This window comes from Drosophila miranda, chromosome 2, assembly GCF_003369915.1.
Source record: "Drosophila miranda strain MSH22 chromosome 2, D.miranda_PacBio2.1, whole genome shotgun sequence".
NCBI classification, from domain to species: Eukaryota; Metazoa; Arthropoda; class Insecta; order Diptera; family Drosophilidae; genus Drosophila; species Drosophila miranda.
The window spans coordinates 11,792,574-11,810,351 of NC_046675.1; the positions used below are offsets into that span (position 1 = coordinate 11,792,574).

Sequence of the window (17,778 nt, forward strand, 5' to 3'; positions counted from 1 at the left end):
TGTATGACTTTAAGAACTTCCAGTTAATGTTTGTTCAAAGATTTTAGATAATTTTAAGGTTTTGTCTCTATCTTATTTTTGCTTAGTAAATTGCTCCACTTTCGAAGTCCACAAAAATTTGTCAATATTTTCCATAGATTCTTCCCATATATCATTGGATTTCCTCTCGGGACTGGGCAACGAAGTTAAGTTTTAGACGATCCATAAAGTGGTGGATCGGCCACAGCGTCTAGACTTCATTAGCCGTGTAATTTTGCGGAATTTATGTGGCAGGCACATTAAAAAAACACCGATAAACACTCGCACGAGAGCCAGTGCCCGGGGCCCCGGGACTAGGCGAATATGCCTAAACTGGTACTCTGTATAGATACGGAGGGAGGTGGGCTGGTGGGGTAGATGTAGAAAAAAGCTATGGTAATAAAATACTTGTTCCCAAAAAAGCTCAAAAGCACGCATACACTCTGACACAGATTCATTTTCATATTAGCGATTTTGTTTTATCGAATTTTAATCGGGAATAACTATGTTTTGGTGATATTGAGAATGATTTTGTTTTGTTTATATGATCATCATCTGTTTATGCGAAAATATTCTTTTAAGAAATAAAAGTAAGAAATTCAAGAACTTTTTATAAAACTCCTTAAAAAATCGTGGAATTACGATACTTTTCATATAAAAATATTATATTGCAAGTTAGAACTTGAATGATCATCAGGTCACAAATGTGCAGCGCTGGCATTATCAGTGGAATGCAATTTCGGGAAATTTTCCATCACGAGACAATCGACGGCATGAGTGGAAGAGAGGGATTCTAAGAGAACACTAGAGATAGAGAACTCGAGAGAGAAGAGTAAATTCGGAGATAACAGCTGCGTTGCCTACGTTTTCTTATCAGCAATGCCAAACGCGAAACCACCCAACGAACCAACCCACCCAATCACTGACCCATCCACAATCCACACACACACACACACCCCACAGCCCCACCTCACCGCCTCCATCAAATACCCCCCTCTGCCCCTGACAGACCGCTCTCTGATCAGCTTTCGTCGAAGAATGTACAAAAGGCATCAAATTTAAATTCCAAATGTATAAAATAGGTAAACTATGGCTTTTATTTCTTGATATCTACTGTATATACACATATACATTAGTGTGTGTGTGTGTTTGTACAAAAAACGTGAAGAGTGAGCGGCAAAAAAATAAAATAAAATAAAAGGCGGTTGGGTTGTTTCGTGTTGTGTGTGAGTGGAACGTAAGTGGGAGCACCGTGTGGAACTTGAATGGCCAGCAACGGAGAGCAAAGCTTGTTCTCTCTCGCTCTCTCTCTTTTCCGATTGTTGCTTTGCTTCGTTTCCTATACGAACGACGTAATACAAGCACATACACACACACACCAGAACGACCGCCTTTTTGCGCCACGAAACGAATGAACGATTGAACGACTGAAACGACGAATCAGTGTTCACAGTCGGCATCCAACTTTCCAACTAGAAGCAGCAGTGTTAACGATAGTCTTTGCGCGGTTAAAAGCCACGAGGTCGTTCATTTAAACACTACTTACCCCACCGTCCACCCACAAAAGCCACGATCGATCATGCGTTTGGCAAAAAAGAAAATAGAAAAAAAAGTGAAAGAATTGTGCGCCATCAGAAACATGTGAAAAAAGTGTCCCCACCAAAAAAAACAAAATTCGAAAAAACTAAAGCGTAAAAAGAACGCGTTCCGTAAAGCGTAGCGTAAAGCGAAATAAAAGCAAAAAGAGAAAAAAAGAGGGAGAGGGAGAGAGCAACAGCGTATATATGTACGTAGCACGATGCTTGGATGATCTTCGTCTCGAAGAAGTCACGTTGTTGTATTTTTCTATATAAAACGTATGGCGGGTATATGCGATTTTTTATTTTTTTGGCTTTGGGGGGAACAAATTTCAAATTTCAACACGCACACCATTTCGGCGGTGGTGGGGTTGTGTGTGTGTGTGTGTGTGCGCAAATTGGAGTAAACCTGAAACGTGTTTATATTAAAAATTTGGTTTATTCCCCTCCCATTTGAACTTTAAACAACATTTTCGGTTTTCATTGAATTCTCATACGAATTCCAATTAAACGGTTGTATGTGTGCGTGTGTGTGTGTGCGTCCAATTGGCATGAATTGATGACGTGACGCGATCATGATCCAAACACACTCTCTTTGAGTGCTTCTCTTTCAGCCACTCTCTTATCGTTTCGCGTGTGTGTGCCTTTGTGTGTGCTTTTCTCTTCTTTGTTGGGCTTTGCTGCTCTCTTGTATTGTTTTTATTTATTTCTCTTGAATTTGATTATAATTTTAAATATTTTTGTAAATACAGCTTAGCAAAAACCGCCGCCCAACAAAATACCCAAAACCCAAAACTGAGCAAAAAGTTATGCCTCATCAAAACCTGTAGGGATCTGATAATAATCCATATAAAAAGTCAAGAAAGCACAAGTTTTGCTCAAAACAACAGCATCATCAACTATAACCAGAAATACCCCATAAAAAACCCCATTAAAAGTGCAAAAATACAAAGTAAAACAGTGTAACAGCAACTAAAAAACATAAATAAATCGTCATCGGCAGCAGACATAATAACTATTATCTACAAAATATCACAGTCAACAAGGAGCAACAGTTTGCTGAATAATTTCCACAACCATTTGGCACTTTTTTGGCGGGTAAATAACTAAAACTATAACTAGAACTAGAACTACACAAATGTACACATAATATTGATACTATACAAAGAGCAGAGCTTTGGAACTGCTGTAGATCTATAGTTGCTAAGAGAGGGGTCTCCAATTTATGAATTTCTTTTAAAATGTAGAGCCTTGACACAATAGAGGTTTAAAAGTAACTTTCCTTCAAGTAAAGACCTATTCTTCACTAAAATTTGTTGCCAAATATATTGTATTGTCTTTGATAAATGGTAATAGTGGATAGATGTTCTATGAATTATTTTGGTTGGGTTGGTTCTACTTTGCGAATTTTTCTGCTCTTACCAGTAATATTTCAGCAAGGAACAATAATTTTTCTTTCCTAAAATTCCTCAAAATATCTGGAAGCAAAACCTTTTGCTTTTTCAAGATCAATAAGAAAGTGAGTTTCATTCAAATGATGAAAAGCAAAGTCACGTTCGATTGGCATTCTATGGCACTCGTGCGGGGTTTTATTAGTTTGGTTTTTGTGTTCATTTTATTCGACTATTTATTGTTCAGAGAAGGGAACCTGGGCGGATCGGTGGGGAGATCTTAATTAGAGCACTGCTGATAATGGCTCTAAAAATAGAAACTTCAGCGCCACACACCATCCACTGATAGCGCACTGGAGCCCCCGATCCCCAATCCCCGAGTGTCGTGTGTCACGCTTGTACATACATAGTCGTAGTTTGCTTTTGCTGTTTATGTTTCCCCGATTTCCCCCCCCGATTTTCGATTCTATTCGATTCGCTTGCAACTAGTACAACTAAAGTACTAGCATGTTTCTGTATTTTTAAACCACATTTTGGGCTCATTATTGACATTGAAATGCGATTAGGTTTCATTTTCATAAATGGGTTGAATACGCCACTCGGTTTGCCTGTCAAAAAGAGTTCTTTATGATAAGGGTTTCTTTTTTTTATACATATGTGTATCGTGGTACGGCGGTACGGTGCCAAGGTACAGAAGCTGATGGCCCACAGTGGGTCTGTGTGTGGCTGTTATCATATCTTGAGTGTTTGCTGGCCACAACGGTAGAACGTGCCGCACTGATAAGGTTTGTGGAAAATGTGCTAAAGTTTGTTGAAAAATGTTGCAATTAGAAGATGGGAGAAAGTAGGGAATGGAAGAAGAAAGGAGTGAGAGGAAGGCAGGAAAGATTACTTCCTTGGCTGCACTTCTCTCGACAGAATGATGGAATATTTATCAATGAAATGTGCCAAAGAATCGATGATGGTTTAGTGTCAATTAACGTTGTCATGAAAATAAATACCAAATCAAACCAAATATCATTTTCATGTGGAACTAAACATGCATGAAATAACCACCGATCCGCATCACACAAACACTATCGAATCCGCATTCAGTTGCTACCTCAAGATCATCCTCAATTGCGATGATTAACTGAAAAGAGGATGATCACATCACAAGTTTTCCATCTATCCATCAAATCGTCGATCGATCCACTGGTGGGCTTCGGAATCGTTTTGCTCTTTAATTATTTTAATGAATTCTACAAACATTGCACGCGCTCTTTTGCCTACTTCCTACATTTGCATTCGCTGCTGCTGCGCTGCCGCTGCATTCCTCCTTCGGTGACTGTGAACTATTGCACATTGCCTTTGTGCCGCCGCCGCACACTCTGGTGCTCCCCGCTCTTGGTTCTCCCTTGAACCGCTCTCTTTCCTAGCGCGTGTTTCTCTCCCAAGCCGCCACGTGTGTGTGTCAGGGGAGGGGGGGAAGGAAGAGATAGAGAGCGGGATGGAAAGAAAGGGGCCAGAGGCTCTGGGCTGGGCTGTTAGCTAACTGCACTTTCAATAAGCTTTTATTTGAATAAGCTTCCGCGATAATTGACTTAATAAATTATTAAATATTAACAGCGTAGAAAAAACCAGAATGCAGTGGGAATGCAGGCACTTGTCGCTGGAGAGGCGAGTGCTCCCAGCTGCTGGAATGAAAAGTAATGAGAAAATTATGGAAAGCATTTCCCTCTTGCCCTTTTACACGTGTTGTCCCCCCCACCCCCTATCTACTACGCAGAAAGAAATTGCAAACAAAATTAGGAGTAAAGTGGAATGCAGATACAGATGGAAATTGTGGCATAAATAGATTTTGTTGACCAAGGTTTAGATTTTTGGCATTGTCTAGGGGTTAAAGCCGTATAGCTTGGGGCAGAGATAGGAGCAAACGATAGGAGAGAGAGAGGGAGAGATAAGCGCAAGCCACAAAGAGAGACAGAGAGGGATAGCAGCATACCATAGCAACAGTTATAATGTGCATAAAAATATGATGTGCATTTTGCTGTTGCTATTCCTCTTTATCTTTGCTTTTATCTGCCGCTCTCTCGTTGCTGTTTTTGATAAGAAACGCACTGAGAGAGAGAGGTGAAAGGGGGAAGGAGCAAAAAGTGAAGGATAACTGGAATATAATTCAAACGTTTCGAAACGCTGGAAAGTAAGTCCATTGAAGAATCCGTGGAATTTGAAATCCATTTAGGATTCAGGGGAATCCAGTGGAATAAGATCCTGTAAAAGTAGAACCTAGTTTTGTATTATATTTTTTGAGGACTGCAAATATTTCGAACGGATTGTATTCCTTTAATTTCAGTCTTAAAACGACCTCTTTCTGAAACTTTAACGATCATTCAAACAACTTTAAAGTTCTTAAACCCCGTCTTCCATATAATTTTCTCGAAAAGAGTATAAGAATGCAATCCAATTTCAAGCTCTTTATCAGCAGGTTAGCTTTTGCTCGGAATATACTTAAAATACTTAAAAACCAAAGGTCGTTCCGGCGTTATGGAGGGTGACAAACCGCATACTGACACACACACACCCATACAGAGACATGCAACACACATGCACAGACGAGTAGAGTATAGCGGACAAGTGACTTCGATGTGGCCTCGTCATCGACATCATCATTATTATCATCATCATTATGATCCCCCACATTGTAGGGTCGCGAGGTGCTTGGGTTTTGGGCTCTGGGCTCTGGGCTTGGGCTGGGGCTGGGGATTGATGTCGTCGTCGTCGTCGGCTCATTAGGCAGAGGGCCGACCAGACCAGATCAGTGCAGACCATACCAGTTGTTGCTCTGTGTATTGTATCTTCGATGCCGCTGCTGTCCGATCGACCAGCTGTCAGTCTTGCCTTTTTTTTTTCTCTCTGTTTTAGGTTTCTTTTTTTATGCTGGATTTTTTCTTTTTTTAGTTTTTGGCTGGGGAGAGACCTTCTCTCGAGAGTTGACTTACTTTGCTTTATAATCCTGTTTGACGGGTTACGGCTGCTGTGGCTGCTGGGGAGTAGATCTCTTTTACTTCCACATTGCTGAACCAGGTCTTATGTGAGAGGGGCAAGAGCCAGACCAGACCAGGCCAGGCCAGGCCAGGGGACAGGCATAGTAGGCATACGAGTAAGAGTTTCCGTGCATACGAATATAATCACATGGTTTTGAGGGGCAGAGCCTCGCATCTGGCAGATAGTTTTGTGATCCCGGTTCGTGATCTTTCGGTGTCCCCTTAAAATGATAAGCAGAGTTACAGCAGCAGCAGTGGCAGAGCTGTCAAAGGAGGGTCAAGCCATGCCGCAGGGCCTGCCATTGTGGCGGGGTCACCATTGTGACCTTTTAGTTTTTAATTCTTTCTAACGTTATGCCGGGATTCCTTTTTATTGAATGTAGAGAAAAGGATACACGTCATAATTTTTCTGGATTAACCTCAAGCTCAGACTGAAGTCCTACGAATGTCGGGGTCACCAATTTGAGGGTAGCTTAATTTAATTTACTGATTTGTCGTTTCTAATTAGACATTGAATGGATTTTTTTTCATTTTAGAATCCTTTGACAAAACTACTATAGGTCACCCTTTTTTGATACCCTTTTCGGGGTCACCATTTGATATAGGCCATATATTCTCCTGACTTTCCGTTTACTTACCCAATACAAAATTTCCTATGTATTCTTTTGATGTTTAATTTTCTGGGTCATCGTTTTATAGACACATCATTTTGGGTCACCATTTGGTTGTGGCCTTTAACTTTGCATTCTTTCTTTTAATGTTTAACCCGATAATCTGTGGATTAGCCTAGATTAGGGTTAATTTGTTTAATTTGCTTTCTATTTATAGCTAGAAAACTATGATTTGACCTACTTTTCAGTGATTATCATTATAATGGCCTCCGCTCCAATCATCACTCCCTTAATGTGTTGCCTACGCCCCTGACTCCTACAATTTCGTGGCTTATCATCTGATCTCCACGGAGAGGGCAAGTTTCGTCTCGGGTCTTGGGAGCAGATGTTCTCAAAGTCAAGAGAATCTTTTTTGGTAGAACTGTAGGCGCAGCGCTGATAGCGGAACCAATACATATAGAATATTATGTTGTGTGTATGTGGGATCAAACGGAACAAATGAGAAAAGCTTGTGCGGAAAGCAGAAGAGAGGAGAGCCGAAAAGAGAGAACTATTAAAGGAATTACGTAACAAGTGTTCGGTTTATTTTTGTTTTGTTCTCGCTCTGTTGTTTTTCTTTTCTTTCGTTTCGTTTCGCTTTCTTTTCTTTCCTTCTTTTTGTTCTTATTCTCATTCAGATTCTGGTTTTATTTTCATTATATCTTTTTTTTATTGCCATCTTTATTTAGTTTGCTTTTGGGTGCTTTTCTTTTTATTATTATTTAAGATCTGTTTTTACCTTTCGTTGTCTGTTATGTCTCTATATAAGATACATAGTATATTGTTTGTATGTGTAGTGGTTGGTTGTAGAAATTTTCAACTTGTTGCGTGCCCCATTTACCATAACAATTGCCACACCTCCTTAGAAATTCGAAAACCAAAAGAGACAGCCCGAGTCATTTCCCTAATGAGGCGCTTGTCAAATGAAATTTTCGTACGTTTCGTGCTGTCCGTGACATTGAAATACTTTGCCCCCTCTCCCGCCCCAAATTTCCCCATACACATATTTTGTAATATACGAGAAGGAATAGATCTCGTACAAGACTATTTTCAAGGCTAATTTTTCCAACCGACACACCCACGCCGAGGGGAATGAATCATTTGATTTGTGAATATCTTTTAAAGATTACATATGGTTTATGGTTTGGTTTCTATATCGTGGGTTATGTCTGTCTGCCCAGCGGTTGTTTAGAAGTTTATTTACCCACCATATACTCGTATTTGCGATCATTAACATAATCTCTCACATGTTTATTCGAGAGTTGTTTTCCATTGATCTTCTAATTATCGGATCGGATCGGGGAAAAACACCTACGCAAATATGCGTCAGTCGAATGTTTTGCCTTTAATCTGATGTAATAAATGATATATGGAATACCCCATCTCTTAGTCTTAATCTAAATCTCTCTCTTAATTGGCTTCTCTTTTCATATCAAACGATAGGGCAAAAAACAAGAATCTACTTCCCAATCCACTATTTTCCCATCAATACGACGAATGAAGCTTTGTTTTTTCTTACATTTTGTTTTGATGTTATTGTTATTCTGTTCTGTTTTGTTTTGTTTTCTATAATATTATCAACTTCTATTGCATAGTATTCAATATATTCGCATTCGCAGTCGCATTTGGGGGACGTCTGTGCGACGCAATTTGCGCTTGGCCGAAAATACAATTCACTCGAAGATTATATTTAACAGCCAAATATGCAAATAGCAGCAAATGCTCATCTTAATTTACTTGAATTAGTTGGCAGCAATTAGAATTTTACACTCCCCCGAAATGGGTTATTTTTAGGTGGGAGAAACGCACTCTACGTCGCATTTGATACCCAGTAAAACGAGGGTAAAAGCGGTTTGTTGCCTAAGAGGGAATCATATGTGATCAGAAAGATGATCTGTATCTAGCCTTTAATTAGAGGATTCTGGGAGGGTTTAAGAGAGATTTTGCAACATACGATAAAGTTTCTGCCCAATAGAAATTAATGCTGTGATAAAGAAAGATATGATAACAAATGGTATGATGTGAAAAGGCATGACAAGAAATCGTACATTGAAAGTGGGAATCCATGAATATAAGGAAGTATACAGAAGAGTATGGAGAAATCAGAGTAAGTCTTCTAAAGGCGATGTTTTTTTTTAGCAGTTATAAGAGAATCCATATAGCCAAGATCATGATAGAACTATGGCAGGTAGCATGTAAATAATATATTCATAAATAAGGCTATAATTTATGTGGGATGTATTTACATATTTGGTTTAATCAGGGAGCGTAAAGAATTGCGTAACTTTTATACTTAGGTCGATTGCAGAGTATTATACCACGAATTAACCCTAACAGCAGGCGAGAGAGAAGTAGGTAGTCGAAGATCAAGAGAACATAGAGAAAGCAAACCAAAGACACGACCCTCCGAAGGTAGCCGAAGGTGTGTGTGAACCGAAAGCATTAACCGAATTGTTGCTCGAAAAGGTGCTTCGTTTCCTCTCTCTCTTTGTCTCTGTCGTTGAAATCTTGAGTAGAGAGTATATGCCATTCGATCATTGCTTCTGCTGTACTTTGATGTGTGTTTTGTGCTTTCTGTGTTCCCCCTCTCTCCCGCTCTCTCTTTCTTTCTTTTTTTGACAGCCTCTCAGAGTATTTCTGCTTTGATTTTTGTTTCTGTTACTCGCGTGGTGTTTTGCAGTTGTAGTTTTGTAGTAGTGGCTTAGGTCAGGTTGTTGGAATGTTTTTCTACCTTTTTCTGTTTCCAATTCGTTTTTGTTTTGTTTTTGTTTTTGCTTAGGGTTGGGGTTGGGGTGGGGGCACCATTATTTGCGGCCATAAACCTTTCGCTGGAAAGATATTATATAATGACAAAAACAACGACGACGGCGCGCGACCCTATCTAAATAATTACGTTATTTAAATACGCACACAACCCCATGCATATATGTATGTAGATAGTACATAATTCGGATTGTTTTATGGGTTTTTGGCAAAGTCTAAAGTTTGAGACAGCAGGCAGCAGCCCAGAGATGATTTCCTAGAACAAAAATCGTTCGTTGAGGCGACGCGATGTTCAGGTAGGCCGACCGCCACGAATGATTTTTAGGTACAACGAAAGAAAAAAAAGATCCCGAATGAATGAACTTCCGTGTTCTCAAGGCAAACGCTTTAGCCCCCGCCCGCCCCCGCCCTCTCTCATTCTATCACTCTCTACTCGTATCTACCTCTCTTCCTCTCTATTTATGTGTGTCGTTCAATGAACAAAAATATATGCGAATCTACGCACACGCAGATATGATTGAGTGCCGTGTGTGCGTGTGTTTAATTGAGTTACGCGCCTTTGCACACACACACTTTTCAATTTGTTTACAATATCACAATGAAGAGAGGGAGAGAGGAGTGAAGAGCAGTGCGTGCGTGTGTGTGCTCTTTAATTCCATTGAGCTTTTCGGCTCTCTTAGGCTAGAAGAGCGACTAGAGCTAGAGCCAGAAGCGGGTGAAGCTTAAAAAGGTTTGACATAGACATTCAAAGGGAATAATGTTATATTCTTTTATAAGAGAAAAGCTTGCACTCAAGTTTGATCGTTTTATGATCTCTCTTTTATATAGCAGCTCTTGTGCAGTTGTTGGGTAATGTCTAATAAGTCTGGTTTTTCAAGTGTATTACTTTCTTTTGGTTACAGACAGAGTCCCCATTCCCTATCAAGGTTCCCGTCCGATGCTCGTCAGGCTTCAATAACTTATCAGCAGTAGTCTCCCGGTCTGTCCGCCCATTCCAGACAGTGTCAATAGACCTTTTACGAGAGTATATACACAAACAGATTGTCTCTTCAGATCACACAAATATATATAGAGAGAGATAGAGAGGGAGAGCGACATGTTTGGACTTTTATTTTGATTACCCACCAAAATATATACTATCAACAATTATACGGTCTCGGACATTGATAACTGTGGTCGGTGGTCGCGTCGCCAGACTTTTAGACTAATTGAAATCGTTTCTATTCTCCGTTCTCATTCGTTCTGGTCAGTTCTGTGTGCTAAATTTAGTCATTCAATGCATTCATAGATTTTATTAAAATTAATTGATTTCCATTCCACATTTCAAGCAGCCCCTCAAACAACGCGTACGAGTGTACGGAATAATATTGAAATTCATAGAAAATATGTGTGGCATTTTGAGAACAAGATCATAACCTACATTATCATCGCATCGTATCGCTCATTGCCGTTCGCCTGGTGTTTCTTCTCTCTCTCTTCTTTGCCTTGGTAGCTGATAAGACGCTCTCTTAATTTCTTACTCTCTCTCTTTAACTTGTGTTCTCTCTTTATTTCTTTGTTGTTGCATTCTATGGACTATTATTTACGATTGTCTCCCCCAAAAATATCTATTGAGTCGAGTAATTCGTCTGTTTTTAGCGGTAGATTGGAATATCCCATCATAATCTTAAAAGATCTTCTAGTTTTAGTCAAAAGTTTAGGGAAAACCCTAAACGTCAAACGCCTTAACGATTTGGAAGCACTCAAGATCATTTTGTAATCGTTTTCCGCACGGAAACAATCAGAATGTAATTTTCCAATGAAATGATGAAACGATCACAGAATGATGTTGCACAAAGATACGTGTATTACAATGACTAGACACGAATTCAAGGTTGAATCTTCTCTTTCTTCTCTTCTTTCCAGTGACCAAAAGCACATCTTGAAGCGAAAGCTTTGCGTGTGTGTGTGTGTTTTTTTTCGGGCTGGCGAGGAGTGCTTGAAAATCTGCAAAGCTGCAACTCCACAACGAACAGTGGTACCACCCAATGATGGACAGCTTCGCGCAGGACTGGCCAACGCTGACCCACACAGACAATGGCCTGGCCATGGACCAGCTGAGCGGGGTGGTGGGTGGTGGCGACCTGCCCGGCGACGTGGGCTTCGAGCCACAGACACGTGCCAGATCCAACACATGGCCCTGTCCACGGCCCGAGAATTTTGTGGAGCAGGCCGACGAATTGGACAGTACAAAGGCCAGCAATCAGCAATTGGCAGCAGGAGGTAGGCATTTGTATCTTCTGTGTCTGTATCTGTATCTGTGTATCTTGTAACTAACGCATTTGTATCCTTCTATCCATAAAGACTCACAGCAGGCTATACAGAATGCGAATGCAGCCAAAAAGAATTCATCGCGTCGCAATGCATGGGGAAACCTATCCTATGCGGATCTCATCACGCATGCCATTGGCTCCGCCACCGATAAGCGCTTGACCCTCAGTCAGATCTACGAGTGGATGGTCCAGAATGTGCCATACTTTAAGGATAAAGGCGATTCGAATAGCAGTGCCGGATGGAAGGTAAGGATTGTCAAAAACCTTTTGAAGAATTTCATCTGCAATATTCTACGCTGTTTTGGGGGATAACACGTTTAAGTGGACATTATTTGTCAACTGCAATAGTTACAGCTACCTTTTTAAACATATAGGGTTTGAAATCCTATCCCTACCCCTTTCTGCAATCTCCTGAAACCATCTTGATTGGTTCAGACTCACTGGGAGAGAGAAGGGAGCATCGATTACTACTGAGAACTTGTTTTGTAATGGAAGTTAACCTTTTTATTGAACTTTTTGAAGATATAAAGAGTGTTTTCCACTTGACCAATGTCATTGAGAGATTAATTATGGAAGTGGAATTATATTTTCAGAAATTCTCAGAATCAAATTTGTATCTCTTAAATTTGATAAGTATTACCACATAAACTCCTTTTCAGTCTGTCCTTTGCTGATTTACATTCGGAGGAGTTACTCTAAAAGTTGCGTTTCCACTTTCTCTGGACACTTTATTACAAAATTTACTCCACTTAAGCGGTCTTCCAGGTCTTCAGCTTCATCTTTTACTTCCACTTCCAGTTTTCTTTTTCGTTTTTTCTCTTTTTTTTTTTTTGAGAGCTTTCTGCTCTGTACTATTGTATTTTGCTCTGTGTCATAATGGCTTGCTCTTTTGGCTTTCAAATAACAATTTCGTTCGCATTTCGAGCAACAAACACGCGGCGCAAAACGGTCAAGTTCATGGCCAAAGTCTATCCAATGGAGAAGAAAGAGAAGGAGAAGGGGAACAGAGGGAGAAAGTGAGATAAAGTGAAGTCTTTGTTTGGCTTATATATTTTTTTTGTAGCTTTGTTTTCTTCCACATTTTGTATGCATTTTTTCTTGTATCCAAAAATTATTTCATATTTCTCTTTCTCGCTGTCCACTTTCCCAAATCTTTTACTCCTTTCGCTCCTCTGTCTTCGGTTTGGATTTTTTGTGGAACGCTGCCTTTTTTCTTTTCTTTGATTTCTTGTATCTTTTATTTACATTTTGTTTGCACTCATTCATAAGTAAATAAATAGTAGATTGTACACTCGTTTATGCATTCAAAACATTCACACACACACTCGAAACACTCATCCATAAACATGGATACATGCGTACTACCTCACGCTTCATTTTCATTCATACTCAGAGACCGGTCCGCCGGGCCAGTGCCCCTCCAAAGACAATCAGAGACAGAGTGTCCGATCCACTCAACTCTGACCCCTAGCCTCTTGTGGCTCATGTCTCAACAGTTGCGTATTCATTTGCTTAGGAATAATATAACTTTGCGTTCAATTGGGATCAGGGTTGCAATTGTTGGTTGGACGTCTGTTATCGGTTAATCGTTTGTTAATTAATGTAATCGGTATGCGGGATAAGAGCTTTATGATTGTTATTCGTCTCTGTTATCAGTCTATAGATAATCGTTGATAAAAACTCTATAGATTGCTTTACCAAACCACTTCCAGTCCATGGATCTCAATTATTTTGATATTATTAGTTTGAGAAGAATTATAAGAAGCAATGAATGGTAGAAATTGAGTAGAAATCTAAAGTTTATAATCGTTTATGATAGCATATACAACATTTCCAGAAGTAAGGGTATTAAAAGCAATTAAAACCGAATCATCATCATTTTATAGAAGCTGTGGAATCTCTAGCTTTAATTAGGGCGCATCCCATCACATGATTACTATCTTATCCAAAAACCTCCCCCTAATTTTAATAGTTGTTTCCATTTCGAAATTTTACCAAAAATCTATACAAAATTTATTTGATTTCTGTTTAGTATTTCGTGGTGGATCTTTTCGTTTTTAATGGCATGGTTTTTTTTTGTTGTTCGTGTATTTCCCACTGATAACATACGCTTACATAGCCAAAAGTATCTGTGTGTGTGTTAATACTGTAGATTTTTTGCAATGTTATCAATAATTGCCACAAGTTCATTGACATCCTGCACAGTCTGCCATCTTTTCGTATATTTTGCTTGTGGACTTAAGAATTAGAGGATGTCCATCACGAAAATCTCTACTGATAGATGATTTTATGGAGGGGATTTTTTGTTTGCTTGGGATTTTTAGAGCTTCGATTTGAGTGATGTCTAAAACGCACTCGTTCCTGCAGGTCATGCAGCAGCGCCCCTCGGTCAATGCTTCAATCATTCGATCGACGAAACAGTCGGTACTCCCTATTGATCACGTGTTACTCATTTTGTCCATGGTGCTATTCAACTCTGATTCCCCCGAACCCCTTCCCCTTTGGATGGGCTCCTTCCGTTCATAAAAATCATTCGATCTACTCATATTTCTTCGTTGACTGCAGTGCGTCATTCACGTGATTGTTTTCTTTACCATTCATTTTTGCTGATATTTCATTACCCGCCACTAACCGAACCCCCCCACCGAACCGCTCGCTGGCTTTTGGCACCTCGCGAGTGATAAAAAAAAAAAATACAATTGCAGAATGCGCTGAAAATACGAAGTCGAAGACGTAGTCCCTCCGAAAGCCCGATACCCGAACCTCCCAGACAGCGCGCTTCCAGAGAATTGTTTTTGACTTCTTTCTTTTCATTCTGTATTTTGTATTTTTTGGGTTGGTTTTTTCGTGGGATTCGTGAACTAATATTTTCATTATTTTTATTAATGTGCGATGATGATTGTTTATAATTGTTTCGGTTGTTTGTCTTTGAGGGTTTCGCGGAAGTAGTCGCTCGCATGGGCCCCCAGACGTACCCCTAACCCGTACTCGACGAGGTCCCCCCATTTCGGGTACTGTTATGTTTTTGATTACGTGTTTATGGGTTGCGTTGCGGGAAAAAACAATCGAAAACGTTGATAAAGAATTTCGTACTAATATTAGGAGTATTTACGCGTCGTAGAAATACGCTTCGGTTGGACGGGGGAGAGGGGATAGAGTTTCTGGGAAAAGAAAATTGCAATCGTTGCAGAGTTCTCTTTAGCGGAACTCCTCAAAGAATGAGAATACTCGTACATTCAAGCACTTCCAAAGAACTAAACACACACACAAATTCCCATACAGACACATCCTCGAGTCTTTATTTATAGACAGTTTTCTTTGGATATTGAAAGGAAGAGTTTTAGAGGCAGTCTCCCTTTTTGCACATTCCTTTAAGAAATGTTTTGTGGACCTCTGCGGCTAATTTATGCAACACGTTGCCTGTTCTACCTGACACTTGCTTCCTCTGCATTTCGAAGCGAAAGGAGCTTCCTCTTCGAACACTCGTCGTAATAATAAAGAACGAAACGAGCGAAACACTCAAATGACATTTGTGGAATTTTAAATTCTTTTTTTTTTCTTGCCACTGCATTTCGAAGGCTTCTTCGGGATGGTGGACTGACTGGTGGCTCGTGGCCACCACGTTTTGGCCTGTCTTCTTCATCATCATCATCCACCCAGCCACGCAGCCACGAAGCCACCCTTCCACCACCTCCTCCTCCTCCTTCTGCTGCTCATCTTCTGTAGTTTTGGCCATTGAACCGGTGCCAAGTATTTCCCTCCTTCCTTGCCTCTGCTGCTCCTTTTAACAATTTATTTTTGTGTTTCTTTTTTGTGGTTTTCTTTTTTTTTTTTTGAATCTTTTAATTGGCAGCGACCCGCAACGTGTTATAAATATTCTTCTTGGAGGCCCCGCAACATTTTCATGGTTTTTATTCCGTCATTTTTTTCCTCTTTTTTTTTTCGTAATTATGTTTGGAAATTTCGTGTAATTTATGGATGCCTTCTTAGGTGGCATCACAGATATAGGAATTTATTTCCTGATTTTAGTGGCAAGGTGCGGGAAAGGTGAGGAATGTGGAGGAGGGTGGGGGTGTTGCCAGTGAGGGATGGGTTGGGTTGGGGGCTAAAAGATCAGATGGTGTTGAAGGATATTTGAAAGATTTATATGCTCAGCATTTGCTCTTCAACTAAGGTGGGGAAAAAATATGGAAGATTGAATGAAATACTCAGAAGGATTGGCAATGCCAATTTTTAAGACAAAACAGAAGAATTGGTGGAGAAAAACGCAAGTAAGATGTGGGAAAATAACGAAAAAGATTGTAGGCAAAGCTATAGAAATGAGGAAGTAAGAGTCGGAGAGAGAGAAGGAGAGATCATGAGATTTGGTGAAGATCTAAGGATTAAGAAGTACTTTTGGCGGATATTGGTTTTTAGTTAAAATAATAAAATATATTCAGAAAAAGTTTGACGCATGAACAAGAATTTAAGAAGAAATATGCAGAATATCTGCTGATAAAAAACACGATTCAAGATTTGGGAAAACTGAATTATTATCAGGGGAAAGTAATACAAAAATCAAAAGATCTTTAAATTTATTTATTTATTTTTTATTTATTTCATTTACAATTATCTGCTTGTAATGAAACATTGATACAAAAGGAGGAAAGAAGAGAAATTGAAAGTTTGTTAAGTTTAGGTGATTGTAAATATTAGATGTTATTAGCTTAAGGGATAGTTCAGAGGATAAGTTATAACAGAGGGAATTATAGTTGTGGCATATAACCCTAAAAGGTTCATCTCGGGCATAATGTGAACTAAGCGGTAAGCGGATTGGTCGAAAATTACGGGTAGGTCTAGATGGAAGATACTGAAGATAAAGATGCTGAGCAAATTCTATTCCTTTCCTAGAAGCTTCTCTTCTTGAAAGAATACTCAAGAGGAAAGTGGTACAATTTGCAGTGAAAGATAATAAAGAACCTGACCTAAAAACCCTGAAGAAGATTCTGCAGAACCATAGGAATTCGTAGAAGAAAGTGATACAATGTGCAGTGCAAGATGATGAAGGACCTAAAAACACTGAAGAAGATACAGCAGAACATTAGGCATTCATAGAAGCTTCTGTTGGGGATGTTCTCTGCACTTTTTCCATTGATATTTGGGCGTTCATTTCTTTGAAAAGAATGAAGGAGAACACTCTAACTGAAAAGAAAAAATAGAGCACAACCTGAGTAAAATCTAACACAAATGTAGAAGGGTCTGCATTCCAACAGAATGTTGCAAAACAACTTCTTGAAAGGGGATTTCCAATGAAAGTTTCTTCTGTGGAAAATTCCTTTGCCCCTTTCAAATGCCTTGTACTATCTTACAGCTAGGACTTTTCCCACACTTTCCATGTAATACTTTGATGTTCTAGCAGCACTTGCGTAGCCTTGGTTCTCATTCCGGTCCGTTATCAAGAAATGCACGTGTACGACTGCAGTATCTACGACTATAAGTCGCCTCAAAATGTTCCTGTTAAATGCGCATTAGTCAGCCGGTAGTCGGCCTGCCTGTCACTCACTTGACCAGTGCACAAATGCAGGGCAACAATTTGCAGGAGGTCGGTCGTAAGCTCTTCAAATACGAAGTGCATTGCATTGCACTGCTTGTATAAATAAGCAATAAAGAAAAAGACAGTAAACAATGGGCATTCATTAAGGGATAGGGCGAACAATTTACGATAGAATTTACGATAGAAGCGTGTGTGCGCGGTGCTGGCCAATCAATGTGACACTTTTGAGAGGGGGTGCCACACTCCATGTACCACTCTGGCACTGCACCTCCTTCTTTGGATAGTTTTTACCTTTTTTTGATTAGTGTTTTTCCTCTCATACTTTCACGCTCGTTAACCGACCATTAAGTATACGCAGTGTGAACGAGTATGCTGTTTTTTTGCGGCGCATTTCATTTGGCTTAAAGTGCATTTGAATGCAAAAACAATACACCGCGAGCGTAAACAATTGCTGTGCGCCATAAAACCGCAATAAAATCGAATACTTTTAACTGCTTTTCAGTGGGTT

At 39.7% G+C, this 17,778-nt stretch overlaps 1 protein-coding gene across 4 annotated transcripts in view; it reads left to right on the plus strand.

Annotated features, from left to right (window-relative positions):
- Positions 1-1,440: 1,440 nt before the first annotated feature.
- Positions 1,441-17,778, plus strand: part of LOC108156556 (forkhead box protein O) — a 37,955-nt gene continuing 21,617 nt past the window's right edge. For 2 of the 4 annotated variants that reach the window (XM_017288079.2, XM_033388678.1), the window contains exons 1-4: positions 1,442-1,540; positions 2,348-2,693; positions 11,331-11,687; positions 11,769-11,983. In XM_017288079.2, the coding sequence (XP_017143568.1) occupies positions 11,453-11,687; positions 11,769-11,983 (450 nt within the window). In that variant the 5' untranslated portion in view covers positions 1,442-1,540; positions 2,348-2,693; positions 11,331-11,452. Of the gene's footprint in view, positions 1,875-2,347; positions 2,694-11,330; positions 11,688-11,768; positions 11,984-17,778 lie in introns of all 4 variants that reach the window. The other 2 variants (XM_033388679.1, XM_017288078.2) reach the window with 2 other exon arrangements.